The following is a 19346-nucleotide window of genomic DNA, read 5'->3' as shown; positions in this document are numbered from 1 at the left end:
GATTGAATAAGAAAACAAAACCTCCTCCTAGTCCCTCAGGCTCAAAACCTAAGATTCATTCTTATTGCTTATCTATCAGTTTTGTTAGAAGGTTTTCTTTATCTATTTTTTATCCTTCAAAAAAATAGTCTTTCTTATATGGAGTGGCTCTCATAAAGGGAGAGGTGTACTAGAAGAAATTAAGCAAGTAATAACAAATTATGTCAAAAATTTTTAAAGGGAAAAAAGAAGCAGTGAAATCCACTCAGTACTGTAGAAGTTAAGCTACTACTTCCATGAGGAATCTTTAGATACAAACCACACACAAGCTGGCAAATAACATGTACCTGGCATAGCTATGGAATCTACCTTTTCTCAGTTTGAAAGAGAAATCTGTTTTCTCTTCTTGATTTCATACTGCTCCTATCCTAGACCATCTAGATTTTCTCATCCCCATGGTCCTTGAGGAGGAAAGAGTTCTTTTGGTTCTTTTTGGTGGTGGCTCCAGATAAAACCCCTGAATTTCAGCCAGTATTATTGATCCAAACAACCCAGAGTTGGCTGCATTTTCCTCGCTGATTACTATTGCCAGAAATCTTATTTTAATTGTATTTCTCTAGATGTCTGCATTCCTTTTTTCCTGCTTTTAAATGCAATTTTCTTTCTTCCTGCCACGCCTCACAGACCTTCTGCATTCTTCTATTGTGCCCTTTTGCCCTATGTGTTTGGCCCCACACCAGAAGTTTTCTGTTAGTGATATTATCCATTGTCCATTTTAAAATACCCCCATACTTAAAGCTACTTGGAACAATTCTGGAGACTGAGCCATACAGCTGTGGGCTTGTAGAAACTAGAAACTTTCTTTTTTCACTGGTCACTTGCAATATTAGAACTAAAATAATTTTGGAAATGACTGTTAAAACAAGACCATGAAGAGGCAGGGGTGTGTGTGTGTGTGTGTGTGTGTGTGTGTGTGTGTGTGTGCGCGTGCGCATGCACGCACACATGCATGGGCATACACGTTCATGCATGTACGCGAGCACTCTCACATGCCTGCATGTGTATGGGTCTCATGATTCTCTTTATTACATTAATTCTAAAATGTAATATGTTTTTATATTTAGAAACTTACTCTGACTTTGAATGTTTTTTCCTTTTGTCTTTGTATCCCTGACAGCTTGCTCGTGTGTCATAGATGCTTAATAAATGCGTGTCAAATTCTGTTTTGAGTTTCATTATTGACGCCTTTTTAGTTTTTAATATCACATTCACTTCCACATTTATGCCTCCCCATTGGCCTTTCCTAAGCAAGCTATCCCTTGTAACAAAGACAAACATGTTCAGAAAAACCAGCCAACACATGAATGCTGTTGTCCTCTACTCCGGCAATGAAGAGGAGGTGTATTTTTTCAACTTGGATCAATTGATTTTAATTATCCAGTGTGTAGCTTCTTTTTATTCTTAGAATTTACATTATTATAGTTTCTCTCTCTCTCTCTCTCTCTCTCTCTCTCTCTCTCTCTCTCTCTCTCTCTCTCTATATATATATATATATATATATATATGTACCTACATAAGATAGATGTGAATTTATACAGATGTACATGTATATATGTATATGTTACATAGTGTGTATATATGTACACACATACATATATATATAAAATTTCCTAGTTCTGTTTACTTCACTGTATCTCAGTTTATATGCTTTACCATGTTTCTCTGAATTATTCATAGTCTTTGTATCTTATGTTACAATTTATTAGAATCTGATACATTCATAGATCACAATTTGTTTAGCCATTCTGCAGTTCATCGATCCTGTTTTCCAGTTGTTTGCTACCACAAAAAGTACCTCAATTAATATTTTTAGATATATGGGACCTTTCTGTCTTTTGACCTCTTTGGGATAAATGCTTAGGGCAGGGATCTCTGAGTCAAAAGGTATGTATATTGGAGGCATAATTTTTTTAAAAGAGGCATAATTCCAAATTGCTTTACAAAATAGAGTAATTCTTGGCTCTGCTGACAGTGTGTTAGTGTGCCTTTGTTACCATAGTTCCTCCAGCATTATTTTCATCTTTCATCTTAAACCCTCAAATCTGTTTTGATTTGCATTTCTCTTATTGTTGATTGGGAGCGATCTTTTATAAGATTATTAGTAGTTTGCATCTATCTTTTGAAAACTGTTTATATCCTTTAACTGTTTTTACATTAGGAAATGGCTCTTGGTCTTGAGTTAATTCCCTATATGTTGTGAATATTAGACCTTAAAATATATAGCTGATGTGGAGATTGTTTTCCCCAATCACTTTATCTTAGTTTCATTGATTTTGTTTAGACAAAAGCTTTTCAATTTTGTCTAATTACATTATCTATTTCTTACAAACTTACCCTGTCATTTTCCACCTTGCATCACATTTATCATTATGTATTATATCTGCCCTATTACATTATAAATATCTTGAGAGTAGCTACTATGTTGTTTTCTTCTGTATCCCAGATGGTTTGTACAAAGTAGTTGCGTATCAAATGTTTGTTTAAATGAATTGAGCTGGAGGCAGCCAAGTGGTACAGTAGATAGAGGAGGCAAGCGGCAATAGGACCTGAGTTCAAATATGGCCTCAGACCCATACTAGCTTTGTGGCCCTGGGCAAGTCACTTAATTCCAGTTGCCTCCAAAAACAAAACAACAAAATAAATCAAATCTGTATTGTATTGCTTTAAGTCTCATCAATCCCTTTTGACTCAAAGTCATAATTTTCTGACATCCATTTTTCTTCCTATCTCCTTAGCTCCTTTTGCAGTCATTTTTTTTTTCTCTTTCCTACCTCTCTAGCCACACTGGCATCAATTTATTTGACCATCTATTTCTATTTCCTGAGAGTCAATTTTTGGTCCACTGAAAATTAGCACCTGTAAGGATCACATTTGAACTTAACATGCACAAGATCCTTCTGTCTGGGACAAAAAGGTATTCACAATAGGGGAAGACCCAAAACACTCCATTATAATAAGGAAACAATGGAACAATAGTGGGGCCCACTAAGTGGTACAGTGGATAGAACACTTGGCTTGAAGTCTGGAAAATCTGAGTTCAAATCCAATCTCAGGCACTTACTAGCTATGTGACCCTGGACAAGTCACTTAACTCTATTTGCTTCAGTCTTCTCATCTGTAAAATGAGCTGGAGAAAGAAATGGCAAACCACTCCAGTATTTTTGCCAAGAAAACCCCAAAGAGTCAGACAATAGTCAATGAATAAACAAAAGCAATAATGATGAAGAACTAAAGGTAGACTCTTTTAAGATTTGCACAGGTTTCACATACATTATCTCATCTGACTTTCATAGCAACCCTGTACACATAGGTGCTATTATACCATTTTTCAGAGAAGTAGGCAAAATTCAAACTTAGGCTAGCACCTCGCCTACTATGCCAGCCTTTCTCACTGAAACTAGAGTGAACAAGTAATTGAGATGTTATAATTCCTCATTCAAAAGTATCTATAAATTGTGTCAATTGAAGATGGAGAGGGAGGATAGAGGGATTTCATAGCATACCGACACCTGTTCACTAGAAACTGAGGTGATATAGACTCAGGCTGTTGTTTAAAAAAAAAAAAAGGACTTTCAATATAACCTAAACTCCTTATGTTATAGCTAAAAAAACTGAGGCTCTGAGAAATAAAATAAATTATCCAAGGCAGCAGAAGAACCAGGACTATAATTTTCGTCTTCCAACCCCTCTCCTTCTCTATTTCTTGCTAGTTCTAGGAAACCTTTAATGAATTTTTTAAGGCAGTCGGTTTGGATCATTTTTGATAGTAATATGTACTCGATTGCTGGTTTACTTGGTTGGTCTGTGGTGCTTATTTAAGCCCTGTCAAAGCCTATGATTCAGTCTCCTGATGATATAGTCAGTCAGCTTCATTCTATTCTGTGGTCTTAGCCTGTATCTTCAATTAACCCAGTCATCTTCCACATGTACCCTGTTGGGTGTGAGAAGCTTTGTGAGACAATGAGGAAGGCTAGGTGCAAATGATCCCTACTTGTGTGCTGTCAAGAGCAGTGTAGTCAAACTCAAATAGAAATGAGGCCACTAAGCCATATATACATAAGAATCTCTGGTGGTTGCTTATTGAGTTAGAAAACCACATATTAACATTATCTATGTTCTATTGTATCTTTATTTTGTTAACTATTTCCCAATTACATTTAAATCTGGTTCTGCTGTTCTAGGAAGTATTGCTGGCCCTAAGGAGGCCTGCTGGGCACAGATGCCTCTGATCTAGAACACTAGACTGAGCATTAGGGACAGAGCCCACATTAGGAATTTTTGTGTCCAGGACCCGTGATATAAGACATATCTTCAACTAGAAGAGAAGCAAAGTGGGATGGAGGAGGAGTCTGCCATCTGGCAGCTTCGTTTCTTAATTAATCATTTCTGTTAACCAGTTGCTAAGTTCTGTCTTTGTGCAAGTTCAGGGTAACCAGTGATTCAGTTGTTCCCATGCCCACACCCCAGTTATGGCTGTGGTTAGGAGACCTGAATTCTAGTGGCAACTTGACCACCACCTGCCATTTTGACTTTAGGCAAGTTATTTAACCTCTGTTTCTTTGTAAAATGAAGGAGTTGGACAAGGTGATTATGTTCCTTGCATTAGTAAGTTATTTGGTGATATGACCTCACTTCAGTGGATGCTGTTAGAGGAAAATTCAGCTTTCCTAGAATTATATTAATGGCTACTTTAGCCAAAGAACCATTACAAGAAAGAAAAGCCAAAAGTGCAGTTGTGAACAGTGATGGAAATCTTAAAATAATTCATTTCTCAGCTCTTAGTATTGCTTTCAAGGTGTTAGCATTAATTGCTTTGGAATCATTAGGAAAAGACTGTGGAGTCACACGAGGGAATACATTCTGATTTCTCTCTCATGCTGGGCTTCATTCTTATGGGTATTAATGGCAAGAACAATTTAATACTGCCTAGCAAGAAAATAATTTAACTTTGAAATGTATTGTTTGCATTCACTTTTAATTACAGGGATGTCTAATATTCTAGGAATCTGAGTTATTACCAAGAAAAGAGTGGAGCTACACTATCAAGTCCTGCTTTAGGAGGTTAGGAATAAGAAGGGGAAGGATTTCTGTCAACCTTTCTTGAATTCCATTCTAGGACAGGCAAAGACATTGATGCCAAAATTATGCAGTCTTTGTAAAAAGGAAGTTGAACTCTAGGTAATTCATGTATAGAATGGTTGACATCAATTCAGACCTTTATAATTAATTAATTTGCATTTTAATTGCATTTTTTCTTAATTTCAATAAAAAGTCCCAAGTGAAGGTACCTTATTTGAGGTAAATAGAGGGGATGCTAACTCCAACCATGACTTGAGTCCATGTAAGAAAGCATAATGGCAAGCATGTTTTAAAATACAATAGCTCAGAGGCTATAATGACTATAAATTTGTATTTTTTATTCAACTTTATTTTATTTTCAGCTCTGAATTCTCACCATCTCTCTTCCCCCTCCTACACCAATTGAGAAAGCAAGACGATAAAACCCATTACGAATATATATGATCATGTAAAACAATTTGCCACATTCACTGTGTCCAAAAAAAGAAAGAAAAAGGAAGAAAGAGAAGAAAATAGGCATCAGTCTGTCCTCTGAGTCCATCAGCTCTCTGTGTGGAAATGTTTTATCAAGAGCCTTTTGGATTTGTGATTGGTCATTGTGTTGATCAGATACTAAGTCTTTTAAAGTTGATTATTTCTATAATATTTCAGTTACTATATAAATTATGCCCCTCGTTCTGTTTACTTTGTATCAATTCATACAAGTCTCAGATTTTTTGAAACCATTCCCTTCATCATTTCTTATGGAACATTAATATTCTATCACATTTATATAATTTCACTTGCTTAGTGAATGTCCAATTGATAGGTATCTCCTTAGTTTCCAATTTTTTTGCTACCACATAAAAAGCTGTTATGGTTATTTTTATACATATAGATCCTTCTTTAAAAAAAAATTCTTTGGGATATCAGCCTAGTAGCAATATTGCTGGATCAAAGGGTATGTACAGTTTAATAACTTTTCAGGCATATTTACAAATTCCTTTCTAGAATGGTTCACAATTCCACCAACAATGCATTAGTAGTGTACCTGTTTTCCCAAAGCCCCTCTAGCATTTGTCATTTTCCTTTTTTTGTCATCTTAGCCAATCTGCTGGTATCTCACAGTTGTTTTCATTTGCATTTCTCTATTAGTGATTTAGAGCATTTTTCTATCTGCCTATTTATAGCTTTGATTTCTTCCTCTAAAAGCTGCCTATTCATATCCATTGATCATTTCTCAATCGGGGAATGTCAATTTGTATTTAAAATAAAACAATAGTTTTAGTTAGTTTAAAATGGAAGGTCAATTTACTCTTAGAAGAAGTTAGCTTAATTGTTTTTACTAATTAGGGAGGCACTACAAGAGAAATGTAGTAGGCTGGCGCTCCCTCTCTCTTGTGATTTTAGATAAGTTGAGTCATCTCGATGGGCCTTGGTTTCCTCATCTGTAAAATGAGTAGGATTGAACTGAATAATCTATGAGGTACCTTCCTCATTTAAAATTCAATGTATTTAAGGTAGCTCTCATGATGACTCAAAATATAGTAAATTTGTTTTCTCCTTTAAAAACAACTTGAATAGTGATTCTGGAACAAATTTTCATTTTTCTGTCATCCTCCCTGATGCCTGAATGTTTATTTTACCTTTTCTCTGATTGTCTTGTTACAGGCTAGTGCCATTCTTCGAGGTTTTCTGGAAGACTCAGGTCATCAAATACAGGAACTAAAGAGCTTTGATTTAGTAGGACTTGGTGCAAATTTGTGTGCCATCAGCGTTAATGAAGTTCCATTGATAAGTATCTCAGAATTTAGGTAAGAAATGACCTAAACGATAGTATATTCAAGTGGATCAAGTCCTCCAGATGTCATTTATTATCAAATTCTGCCTTTAGAGAAGTTTATCGAAGCTATCACCAATATTTGAATAAATGAATGAAAATGCATTTTTTAAAATGGGTGCCAGACACCATGCTAGGCTCTGGGGACAGTGATATTAAAATAGAGACAGTCTTTCCCCCCAACGAGTTTGTATTCTAATAGTGAAAGACAGCATATAAAAAGAAAGGTGAACAGGGAAGGGAGTTTTGTTCTGGGAAGACAGAAGAAGGAAAAGAGTGGATATGATCCAGACATTGAGATGGCTTGGATGGTTGAATGAGATGAATGTTCTAAAGCATGGTCTGGTATCTAGGGCCAGCCAGTATTTATTTTAGTATTTTTGTTTTATCATGTATTTATTTGTTTGTTTATTTTCATTATTTGGTTACTTAATTTATTGATTGATTTAATATTATATTATTATTTATTTATAAACTAAGTGGATTGGTTTGCATACATACAGTGTCACATACATACAGTTGGATCTTATGGAGCTCCAGAAATGACTAGGTTAACTGTCACAGGGAGTGTGTTCTAGACTCGAGAAAGTCTGGTAACGAGATGCAGATGGGAAGGAGCTGATGGCCTGACCAACCAGCTACATGGAATGTGAAGCTAAGACATGTTCTAGTGTTTGTTTAATATTTTTCCTCTGTGATTCCTTGTATCTAAGCTATATGCTTTTCTAAAAAATTTTTTTAATTAAAAAAAAGTTTTATAAAAACTTAACATTGAGCCTCACTACAAACAACTAAACTTACTCAGTACTTTCTCATTTAGATTAATTTTGGTACATGAAGTATCATAACACTATTTCAGGGACTGCTTCAAAGACCCCATCGGGATTCTTTATCCAGTTATTGACGTTTGATTATAAAGTAATGAAATCGATTTTTTAAAAACATACCACAACTTAAGAATTTGAACGAGTATTGAACTCTTCATAATAGTTACCTTGGAAGGCCATGTACTCATTTCAGTCCTTTGAACAACATTCATGTAAATGAGTGATTTGTCATACTAACATAGGAATACAATCATGGTTATAATCACAGTTCTTATGTACCACCCTTTGTTTTCATTGCTATTTAGAAGTTGTATTGATTTTTTTGTTTGTTTTTTATACCAGTCATTTGCTAAAATACTTCTCTCCCTACCCTGTAATTGAACCTTTCTTTCTATTTAAAAAAGAAAAAGTTAAACAAAACCTCCCACAAAGCAACTGAGCCTGACAGTGCATCATACCTTCCATATCCACAGTCTTGCACATCTCTACTGAGAAGAGGGAAGTATATTTCATTATTTATTCTCTAAATTAAGATTCCATACCATTCTTTCAATAAATAAGGAGCACATTATGACATGGGCTGTGGACTTGATTTTAGTGAACTGATCTTATCAGGTCTTGATTCAGAAATCTTTAGTGGTTTCCTAACACGTACTAAGTAAAACTCAAACTCTTTGGCCTGGCATTTAAGGCCCTCCTCAATCTGTTTCTATTTTTACTATATTTCTAGCTTTCTCATGTATAATTGCCCTCCAAACAAGTTACACTGTGGCCACATTGGACCTCTCTCTATCCCTCAAATAAATGTACTTTCCTTACCTTCTCCCTTTTCATTGAATATTACTCAAATACCGTTTCTTCTATGAAGCTTTCCCCGATTTCTCTCTTCTCTCTCCCACCATCAGCAAAAACCATTCCTTCCTCAGATCTCATCTGTGTATTTTTAATGCACTTAAGAGTGAAATTTTGTATTTGTGTTTGTGTCTTAGTACTCTACTAGACAACCATTTCCTATCCCTAGTGAAATTCTCAATAGTCTTAGCTATACAAGTTGTGTTTTGTTTTTTGTTTTTGGCAAGAAATTTGTGAAAAACTTACTGGTTTCAGAGGGGACGTATATTCCATGGGCTGTTGTCTTTTTCCAGTTGATAAACAAAATACAAAGTCAAACACGTAAATCGTCAGTCCTAGGTATTTCCCACTTCTTAATCTAGTTCCAGCTCTCAGGATGAGTCAAAGAATGGGGTTTGACCAAATCCATCTTGGAAAGGGAGACCACATTTGAAATATTTTCCTATAGGGTGCACCAAAGTAACTCTACAATTCTTCTCTTTTCCTAGCACTGTTGCTGCTAGAATTGGTACTCTGTTCTGCAGCACTCCCATCCTGGGAGCATTCAAGAGGAAGGCAGAGGCTGTTTTTGGGGATCCTACTGAGTGGAGCAGTTCAGTGATATGGGAGCTGGGTACCATTGCAGGTAATATGTGTTCTGTACTGATATTGAAGCATGGTCTTGCCATGTCTCTCCCCACCCCCTCCCAACATTAAGTATAAAAATAGAACCCTATTATAGAACACCTTGCTGGTTCATGCAACTAGTCTTGAGCTGCACTTTTCCTCTAAAGCATGTATTAATTAGAACAAGAAAATCTACCGTGTTTCAGATCCAAACTGGAGGTAAATGAATGAGATTAACTTCTGCACTGCTAAACGGTAGCTGTGTGGTATAGTGGATCTCTCAGCTTGGAGTTCAGAAGACCTAAGTTCAGATCTGGCCTCAGACACTGACTAATGTCAGACACAGACCCTGGGCAAGTTATCTAAACTTTAAGTGCCCTGTCTGCTTTGACAAAGGGAATTTACATCTCAGGAGTTTCCTATAGCTGTGAAATCACAGCTAAAATTCTACATATGTATGTGTATATGTATACGTACATATACATGCACATGTGTGCATATTTACATGTGTATATATACACACATACATGTATATGTATTCTAACATATTCTCATACTCTAATTCTAACATTAATGAGAATATCTGGCCATTAAGATATTATAATATTGTTAATTTGTTTTTCATTTGCGTCTTACTCTTCATGACCTCATTTTGGGGTTTTCTTCACAAAGATACTAGAGTGGTTTGCCATTTTCTTTTCCAACTCATGTTACAGATCCAGAAACTGAGGCAAAGTGAAGTGACTTGTCCAGGATCATAGAGAAGGAAAGGAAATGAAGGGGGAGGGGAGGGAAGGAAAAGGAGAAGGGGAAGGAACAACTCTGGAAGGTAGGTGCTATAATTATATCCACTTTACAGAGGAGGAAACTGAAGCAAATAAAGGCTAAGTGATTTGCCCAGAGTCACACAACTAGTCAGTGTCAGAGGCTAGATTTGAACTCAGGCTTTTCTGACTCCAAGCCTGGAATTTTATCCATTGGGATGCCTACCTGCCCAATATAATACACATGTGTATGTATGTACATACACATGTGTATGTATGCACAAAGATGTGTGTATATGCATGTACATATATGTATGTTTTAAATGTTTTTATACATACAAAGATGTGTATATGCATATGCATATATGTACATATGTATGTTTTAAATATTTTATGTATATATATTCAAGTTTTAAATTTTGTGATCTTTTTCAAATTGTTGTCACCTATAGTCAACATATTAATAAGCATACAGCTACTTGTGTGCCTCATAGGCAATACATTAGTGAAATGACTGAGGTTTACAATTTTTTTCTTCCCTAGCTGGATTAACAAAGGAAGAATTAAGTATGCTTGATAAGGATTTAATGCCTTATTTCCAGCCATCAGCAATCAAATGCATTCCTGAAGACATCTTCAAAGTAAGTATTCAGTTTCTAAAGAACAAATATGAGTTAAAACCATTTTTCCTCATACAAGAGAGGGATGAGGACTAGGTTCTTACCTTGGAGGGAATCTGCATAGTTCTGTGATTCTCCTAATAAAACCCAGTGATGTCATCCTCACCATCTTGAGGCACAAGATAGTTTTAATGCAACCACCCTGGTGTGTGTGTGTGTGTGTGTGTGTGTGTGTGTGTGTGTGTGTGTGTGTGTGTGTGTGAGAGAGAGAGAGAGAGATTGGTAAACTGTTAGTATCGGGATGCTAATATGGGCAGATAAAAGACAATGCTTAGTGAATTGGATTATTGGATTTAGGATCTAGAGCTGGAAGAGACATTAAAGATCATCTGGTCCAATCCTTTCCTTTTAAAGATGAGATAACTGAGTCCTGGAGAAGTTAAATGACTTGCCCACGTTCACACTTGGCAAAACCAAGATTCAAGTTTAGGTCCAGAGCTCAATTTCAGTGTTTCATGTTCATTACTGTCCACTGCCCCATGCAGTCTCCTTATTGCCCTCCAAAAGACTTTCCCTTGAACAAATTCTCATTATGTTATATCACCGGGCATTGTCACTGTCATTCTTAATCGTCAATCTTAAAAAGTAGGAGGGCAGGTCAACAAAAAACAAGAAACACTTCTGGGAATTTTCTATATGTAAAACATTGTATTAGGTCTTGAAAGAGATACAAAGAAAAGAAAAACATCGTGGTATTGTCCTTCAGATATCTTACAATCTTGGGCAGGGGGAGAAGAGTACAAAATAGTAGCTCTATGAGTCAGTAGTTACTGATGTGGTTTTGATTGCCTTTTTTGACATTAGCCTTGACTATGACCTTTTCCATTCATTTGTATAAGTCCCTTTTCTTCTTTGATATATATTTTTAAAAAGTGTTTACTTTTTAGATTGTCTTCTTTAGGATAAATTTTATTTTCTCAGTATATATTTGATCAGGTCCAGTTGCTTTTCCTAAATTTATTTCCTTGAGTGCTTCATCCAGTCCTTTATTAGCACATGAGGTATTCTGAGTTGCTAGAGTCCAAATGAACCTCTTTTCTGCCATTCTTATTGACTGACTGCCACCATTGCTGTAGAAGCTGAAGGTGATTTCATAGGATTAAGGGCTATTTTGTATTTTTGGCTATTTCGTGGACTACCTCCATACTACAATAAGGTATCAGAATAGGAATTTTATGGAGGTTATTTGTAATAACAGTAATAATTACATATAAACCACATTAAGGGATTGAAGGGCATGGGATATGATATTCTAGAAGTCAAAAGAACTAGGACTAAAACCAAGAATCACCTACCCAGTAAAACTGAGTATAATACTTCAGGGGGAAAAATGGTTTTTCAATGAAATAGAGGACTTTCAAGCATTCTTGATGGGAAAATCAGAGCTGAAAAGAAAATTTGACTTTCAAACACAAGAATCAAGAGAAGTATGAAAAGGTAACCAGGAAAGAGATATCATAAGGGACTTACTAAAGTTGAACTGTTTAGATTCCTACATGGAAAGACAATATTTGTAACTCTTGAAACTTTTTTCAGTATCTGGGTAGTTGGTGGGATTATACACACACACACACACACACACACACACACACAGAACACAGGGTGAGTTGAATAGGATAGGATCATATCTAAAAAAATGAAATTAAGGGGTGAGAGAGGAAGGAGAAAGGGAGAAATAGAATGGGGCAAATTATCTCTCATAAAAGAGGCAAGTAAAAGATTTTTCAGTGGAGGGAAAAAGGGGAGGAGGTGAGAGAGAAAACATGAAGTTTACTCTCATCACATTCCACTAAAGGAAGGAATAAAATGCACACTCATTTTGGTATGAAAACCTATCTTACAATACAGGAAAGTGGGGGAGAAGGGGATAAGTAGGGTGGGGGGATGATGGAAGGGAGGGCAATGGGAGGAGGGAGCAATTAGAAGTCAACACTCTTGGGAAGGGACAAGGTCAAAAGAGAGAATAGAAGAAATGGGGGGCAGGATAGGATGGAGGGAAATATAATTAGTCTTACACAACATGACTATTATGGAAGTCATTTGCAAAGCTACACAGATATGGCCTATATTGAATTGCTTGCCTTCCCAGTGGGGATGGATAGAGAGGGAGGGAGGAAGAGAAGTTGGAACTCAAAGTTTTAGGAACAGCTGTTGAATATTGTTGTTCATACAACTAGGAAATAAGAAATACAGGTAATGGGGTATAGAAATTTATCTTGCCCTGCAGGACAAAAGAGAAGATGGGGATAAGGGAAGGGAGGGATGTTAGAAGGGAGGGCAGATTGGTGATAGGGGTAATTAGAATGCTCAGAGTTTTAGGGTGGAGGGAGGGGAGAAATGGGGAGAAAATTTGGAACTCAAAATTTTGTGGAAATGAATGTTGAAAACTTAAATAAATTTTAAAAAAGGACTTTAGCATTGAGAGGAATAACTCAGTAAAGCAGTAGTTGAGAATGAAAAAAATAATTACATATAAACATTATTACTAAATCTATGAGAAATGATATAACTTAGTTCTATTAAATTAAGTCTTTTGAAAAATTAACAAATATTAACAATTAACAATTAAATGAACAAGTCTCCCACCACATTCTCCCTTCCCCACTGAGAAAGAAAAAGGGAAAAACAAAACCCTCATAACAAATATATGTAGTCAAACAAAATAATTCCCATATTGGATGTCTCTAAAAATGTCTCATTAGGCATCTTGACTCCGTTACATCAAGAGCTGAGTAGCATTCTTCATCATCCTTCTTCTAAAATAGTCGTTGTAGCTTAATTTCTGCAGCATCTTTTAAAAAGTGTTTTTAGACACATTATTTTATTTGAGCCTCACAACAACCCTGTGAAAGAAAATAATACCAGTAATTTTATCCCCATTTTATAGATGAGGTTCTCCCTTAAATCAATAAGTGTTCAGTAGAGTAAAGAGTATCGGGAGATTGGAGGTCAGCTATTTGTAAGGGTCTACATAACAATTGATAGAAAACAATGTGGCTCGGAAGGCTTCTAGTGTTGTTTTGTTTTGTTTTTACGTTTTTGAGGTGACATGTTTTGAGGATGTTTTCTTCTTTCCCATCTTGCAGGAACTGTCTCCAGAGCAGATCTCCAGTTTGGGTCCTGAGAATGCTGCTTGGGTGACAGAACCCCAGAGGAAACACCTCAACATGCTGCAGCTGCAGAGTCTCCAGATGGCTCTAGATGGCGCCAAGACCAACTTCCAGCTAGAGGCACTGCTAAATATGGGCACCACCAGCATGGCACATTCCCCGTCCTCTGACTGTGAGCATAACTACATTTCTGTCCCTCCTTTCTCCTCTCTACAACACATATATATGCAGTACACTGTATCAGAGAGATATTGAGAGTCTGAGGGTGGTATTTTCCACTCAATGCCCAACAAATTTCAGGCAGTTCTTTCCCCTTCTCTTCCCCTGGCCAAGTTATTCCTAAAATTAGGGTAAATACTCAGGTCCCATGTTCTGGGACTAAGGTCCCATTTACCTGTAGTGACCATTGGCTAGCTAGTGACACTAGTGACAGGGAAAGTAGCTTCTACCAGCAGGTAATAAAGCACATCTTTTTTATGAGTGTACACAAGATCAGTCCTTTTGAAAGACAGAAAAAAAAAATACAGGCTTCCATCAGTTAAAGCAAAGCAAATAGAACTGCATCATGCCCTTCTCTCATACTCATTAGAGTCCATGGTCACTGTTCTTCTTCAAGACTGTCCTCGACTTTTCATTTTAACCAGATTTCACCTGGAGGAAAGTGTTGATAAGGAGTTGTGGTATGAAATAAAAGAGGAGTGACACTATATAGTTTGCACAAGGTCCCATATCCACTTAGAATTGAGCTTGGATATCATACCCACCTAGGACTCACCTGCCCTGGCTTGATATTTTTTCCCTCTTCTTTGAATGTACATGTAGTTCAGGGGTTATAGTTCATGAATCACTGATAATAGAAATGTAAATAACATGATATAGATATCAGAAGGAGCATGATATAGTAGAGAGAGAGCTAACCCCGGAGTCAAGAATACCTGGACTCATCTCACTTCTTATGCATGCAGAGTATGTGACTATGAGGAAGTCACCAAACCTCAGTGTGCTGGGTTACTCTTTAAAATCAGAAAGTGCAAAATAGTTGCCTTTTTGCATTAGGAGAAGCACTTTTCTCACTACAGGTTGTCTGTACCAACGAAGTCACAGGTCTGGTACTATACATCCATATCCTGAGGCCATGCATTTTCACTGGGTATCCCCCAGGTCTGGAATTCTCACCCTCTTTTTGTTTGCCTCTTGGCTTCCCTGACTTCCTTCAAGTCTCAACTAAAATCTCTTTTTCTGCACGAAGCCTTTCCCAGGCACCCTTAATGCTTGTGCCTTCCCTCTTAGATGAACTCCAATTCATATACATACATACATACATACATATGTATATGTGTGTGTATATATATAAATGCATGTGTGTTTGTGTGTATGTATGTATGCATCTATATCTATCTGTCTTATTTGTGTATAACTATTTCCATGTTGTCATTAGAACATGAATTCCTTGAGAGCAGGGACTGTTTTTACCTTTCTTTGTATCCCTAGCACTTAGCGCAGGGCCTGGCACATGGTAGGTGCTTCATAAATTTTGTTGATTTGTCTGGTCAACATGGTCAAGATTAGGAAAGAAAATCATGACAATTCCCCCTTTTTTCTTTCCTGTCCCACATAAAAGAATGATTTTGTTTATTTCCAGAACACACCTACATACCATATACATGTTGATTTGATTTGGTTGTTGATTGATATGTGTATTTGTGTGTATATTCTAAAAATAACCTGAATTTAAGGTGGAGGAGGGAAGAAAAAGAGGAATTCCATGAATCTCTTCCACAGTCTTGTTCATATTCTTTTCCTCAATCCCATCTCCGTATTTAGGATTTTAGAGAAGAAGGAAAAGAAAGAGAGAGAGAACATGAGAAGGGAAAGGTGGGACAGATGTTAGATACCTACTCAGAAGCTAGAAAAGCATCAAAGCTGCTAGAAGACAATCTGGAGCTATTTCTCCTTCTTCCTCTTCACTAGCACCTTAAATATGGACTCAAATCCAATTTTACTTTGGAAATTTTATAAAGATGAACATTGTCATCCCGTATATATGGACAAATGCAAATGATACTTAACATATATTATACAAATGGACTTCTGGACTCCTTGGAATGTGGAAAGTTACTCCTCGTATATACAAATACAGATCACTTACTTAGTTCATAAGCAATATGTGTGCCTGGTGGCATTTTGAGTTAGGGGCTATTTCATTGTTGAGTACTTTAGTTGTTCCTCAAACATGTTAGCCAGAAGTAGAGTCAAGGACTTCTAAAGAGAAGAAACACATCTCCAAAAGAATCACCCTCTCCACTTCCTTTGGGAAAATGTTCCTGTAGAGAGGAACTCTAAAATCACCTGAAACAAACCTGCATTTAAAGTGCTGAACAAAGAACAAATACCATTATGACATACATATTTATGTGAACAGAAATGTTTCTAAACTCAGCCTAGTTATTTAAAACAATGGTTAATAAAGCGAAATTCTAATGTAACCTAAAAGTGAGGTTTACCCCACAGAAGGTGTACTGGAATGTGACCTGTGGGTACAATTTGCAGAGTGGGAACCACAGAGTAAACAGAGGAAAATGGAAATAGGACGAATGTGAAGAGACAAGGATGAGTCAAAAATTCTAGAGATATTATTAGAGTGTGTTAATTCTGGGTTTTTTGGTAGACTTGACAGCTTTTGTAAGGCAAGAAGAATGAGCACAGTTTCTCCTTAAGAGTAGGTTGGCACATGTACTTTTTTAGGTCCTTAAAAAGACAGAACTGTCAAAAATTGGGATTCATACAATATCCACCTTCATTGCTTCAAGTTCCTAGAGAATAGGTATTACTTCATTCTTTGTATTTGTATTTTCAAAACTATGTCTGGACATAGTAGGTGCTCAATAAATTCTTATTGATTGATTAGGTGGAATTAATGCTTTGCCTAAGAAGCAAGTGATATGATGTTGGGAGGAATGGTGGAGGTGGCTTGAGTGATATGTATATTTCTTTCCAGAAATCTAAGAGATTGTATCAGAACTCAGACTTGATCTTTTCAGGCTAGGTCTACATTTCTACAAGGAGAGAATGGGTTAGTACACTGTGTTTCTGAATAAAGAGGCAGATAGATATAGATATATATACACACACATATATATATGTGTGTATAAGAGTATACTTATATATACATATGTGTGCGTCCTTCATTTCAGAGATATAGATAGATAGATGGATAGATAGATAGATAGATAGATCTGAGCCAGAGATATCATGTTGTACCCTCTTCTGCTTTTCTAGCTTCAGGAAGTTAATAATTTACTGTGATCTGCTGTCTACCTAGGACAAATCTTCAAGCACTAAATAGACAGGAATCATCTCCAGTCATTGGCTGTACTAGAATTTGGTTGTACTACTGTTTCAGCCAAGTGGATCATTGATTAGGGTTTATAAATTTTTTAGTTACAAAATTTTTATCCTAATTGAATTTGATTTATAAAAGGAAGACTTTGGAAACAGCTTTTGTATTCCAGTGAGTTGTTTCCTTTAAGGGAGAGAAGGTTCACTAGGATTGGCTTAACATGCTCCAACTTGTTGTTAAGAGGAAGCCAGAGAGAGAAAAAGAAAGAGGGAGAGAGAGAGAGACAGAGACAGAGACAGAGAGACAGAGAGACAGAGAGCTCATCTCTGAATAATTCCCTGAAATCCTGATTGCTGGTTTCTGTTCTGGTTCCTCTGTTGTGTGATTGCATTTCAGTTGCTTTAACAATAATAGTAATGATACTTCTAAATTATTTAGATATTTACAAGATGCAAAGCACTTGAGTAAGTCTCACATGCCATCCATGTGGATAGGATGGACACACACACACACACACACACACACACAGATTCAGAACTGATTGGATAATCCAAATCAATGACTTGACAGGCCAATGTCAACTTGGAGGGTCCCAGGGATCTGAACTCAGCCTGTGTTTTCCAGTACTATTAGCCATGACAGATGAAAAGAGAGATGTTATATTTGTTGAATTTGCAGTTTGACATGAAGTTTGGAGGGGAGAGCTAACATTTTTGATGACAATAAAGATATAAAAAGGTCACTAAAACTAGAATGATGAAGTGAATTAAATAAACTGAATTTTCATAGGAATAAATGTAAAACACAGGATAAAAAAATTTCTTTACAAATTCTGTGATGTGGATAATGTGGCTATCTAGTAATTCGTGTGAAAAAAAAAACCATTGTAAGTTTTTAGTAGACCATGAGCTCAAAATAAGTTAACAGTGGATTAGGACAGAGAACAAAACAAAACTCCACAAATTCTGCATCAGAGTGGCATGTTTTGCCAGACAAGGGAGTTGATAGGATATTGACAAGGTCTGTCTGTCTGTGTTTGTCCTTCATTTTGAAGAAGACCATGATATCAGAGAAATGATGATGTGACTCACGCTTGGCTTTGTTTTGAGTGAGGGTGGGCTGTGCAGGTCACCAGCCTCACTTTCTCCTCCTGAGCCATCTGGGTCCAGTGACCAGATGTTCATCAGGTTGACTGGAGATGGCCCAGGATGCAATGGGAGATCTTGGCTTTTTAGGCTAGCCTTTTCAGGTACTCACTTAGAGGGAAGTAATGCCCATTGAGTGAATAGGCCTCTTTAAGAAGTAGTCAGGGAATGGCCCTTTTAATGAACAAAAGAAAAAAATGCCTAAAAATCTACAGACACTGTTACTAGTGATAGTCACTCTAAGCTATTAAGTGGAGCTTGGGCAGGACCTTTGTTGTCCAGCCCATGGGCTTCAGAGTGCACTGGGTTTAAGGTTTTGGGAATGAGAAGGAGGAAGGAAGGAAGGAAGGAAGGAAGGAAGGAAGGAAGGAAGGAAGGAAGGAAGGAAGGAAGGAAGGAAGGAAGGAAGGAAGGAAGAAGGGAGGGAGGGAGGGAGGGAGGGAAGGAAGGACATCCAGCCAGTAAACCTGAAAACCTCAAAGGAAGGGAAGGAGACAGAAGGGAGAGAATGAGCTGGTAGAACTTGCCCAGGGGAAGATAGCCAGGATGGGGACTACAGATCATATCATACCAACAGAGCCACAACTGGCATTTTCATGCCCTAGATCAAGCTTCTCCAAACTCATGCCCTACCCTCTTCTTTTTTTTTTTAGATGACAGATTCAGTTAGAGAATTGAGGAAGGTTCTGTCCCCTAGGGAGAACTCATTTTGTTATAGCAGCTCAACTGGGGCATGCTGACATCTAGTGGCACCTTCCCATTTTAGTCAGTTTTGATAATGGTGTTAAACTCTGTTCTTTCTATGCTTTTGTGTGGTACTATCAGTGCTTCCAACATTTTAGCACCCTGGGTCAAAGTTCTGAACACCTCAACCTAGTTTCATTTTAGCACCTAAGAAACCTTTGAAGGAACTGGAGTTGTTTATACTGGTAAAAAGAATTAGGGGGAACATGATAGCTGATATGTAGAAGAGGGATTAGCCTTCTGTGTGGCATTAGAGGTCAGAACTAGAAGCAAAAGGTCAGAGTTGTAAGGAGGCAAATTTGGTCTCTTTCCTTCCTTCATTCCTTCCTTCTTTGCTTATT

The 19346-nt window shown here is 37.0% G+C and overlaps 1 protein-coding gene across 3 annotated transcripts in view; it reads left to right on the top strand.

Moving 5' to 3' along the window:
* Positions 1-19346, top strand: part of OTOA (otoancorin) — an 87701-nt gene that overhangs the window by 54725 nt on the left and 13630 nt on the right. For 2 of the 3 annotated variants that reach the window (XM_072597865.1, XM_072597866.1), the window contains exons 27-30: positions 6769-6911; positions 9105-9241; positions 10530-10627; positions 13753-13948. In XM_072597865.1, coding sequence (XP_072453966.1) covers positions 6769-6911; positions 9105-9241; positions 10530-10627; positions 13753-13948 — 574 coding nt within the window. Of the gene's footprint in view, positions 1-6768; positions 6912-9104; positions 9242-10529; positions 10628-13752; positions 13949-15600; positions 17119-19346 lie in introns of those variants that run through there. The other variant, XM_072597867.1, reaches the window with a different exon arrangement.

This window comes from Notamacropus eugenii, chromosome 3 (genome assembly GCF_028372415.1).
Source record: "Notamacropus eugenii isolate mMacEug1 chromosome 3, mMacEug1.pri_v2, whole genome shotgun sequence".
Lineage (NCBI taxonomy): Eukaryota > Metazoa > Chordata > Mammalia > Diprotodontia > Macropodidae > Notamacropus > Notamacropus eugenii.
The sequence above is the reverse complement of the archived record's forward strand: the minus strand, read 5'-3'. Positions and strand labels throughout refer to the sequence as shown.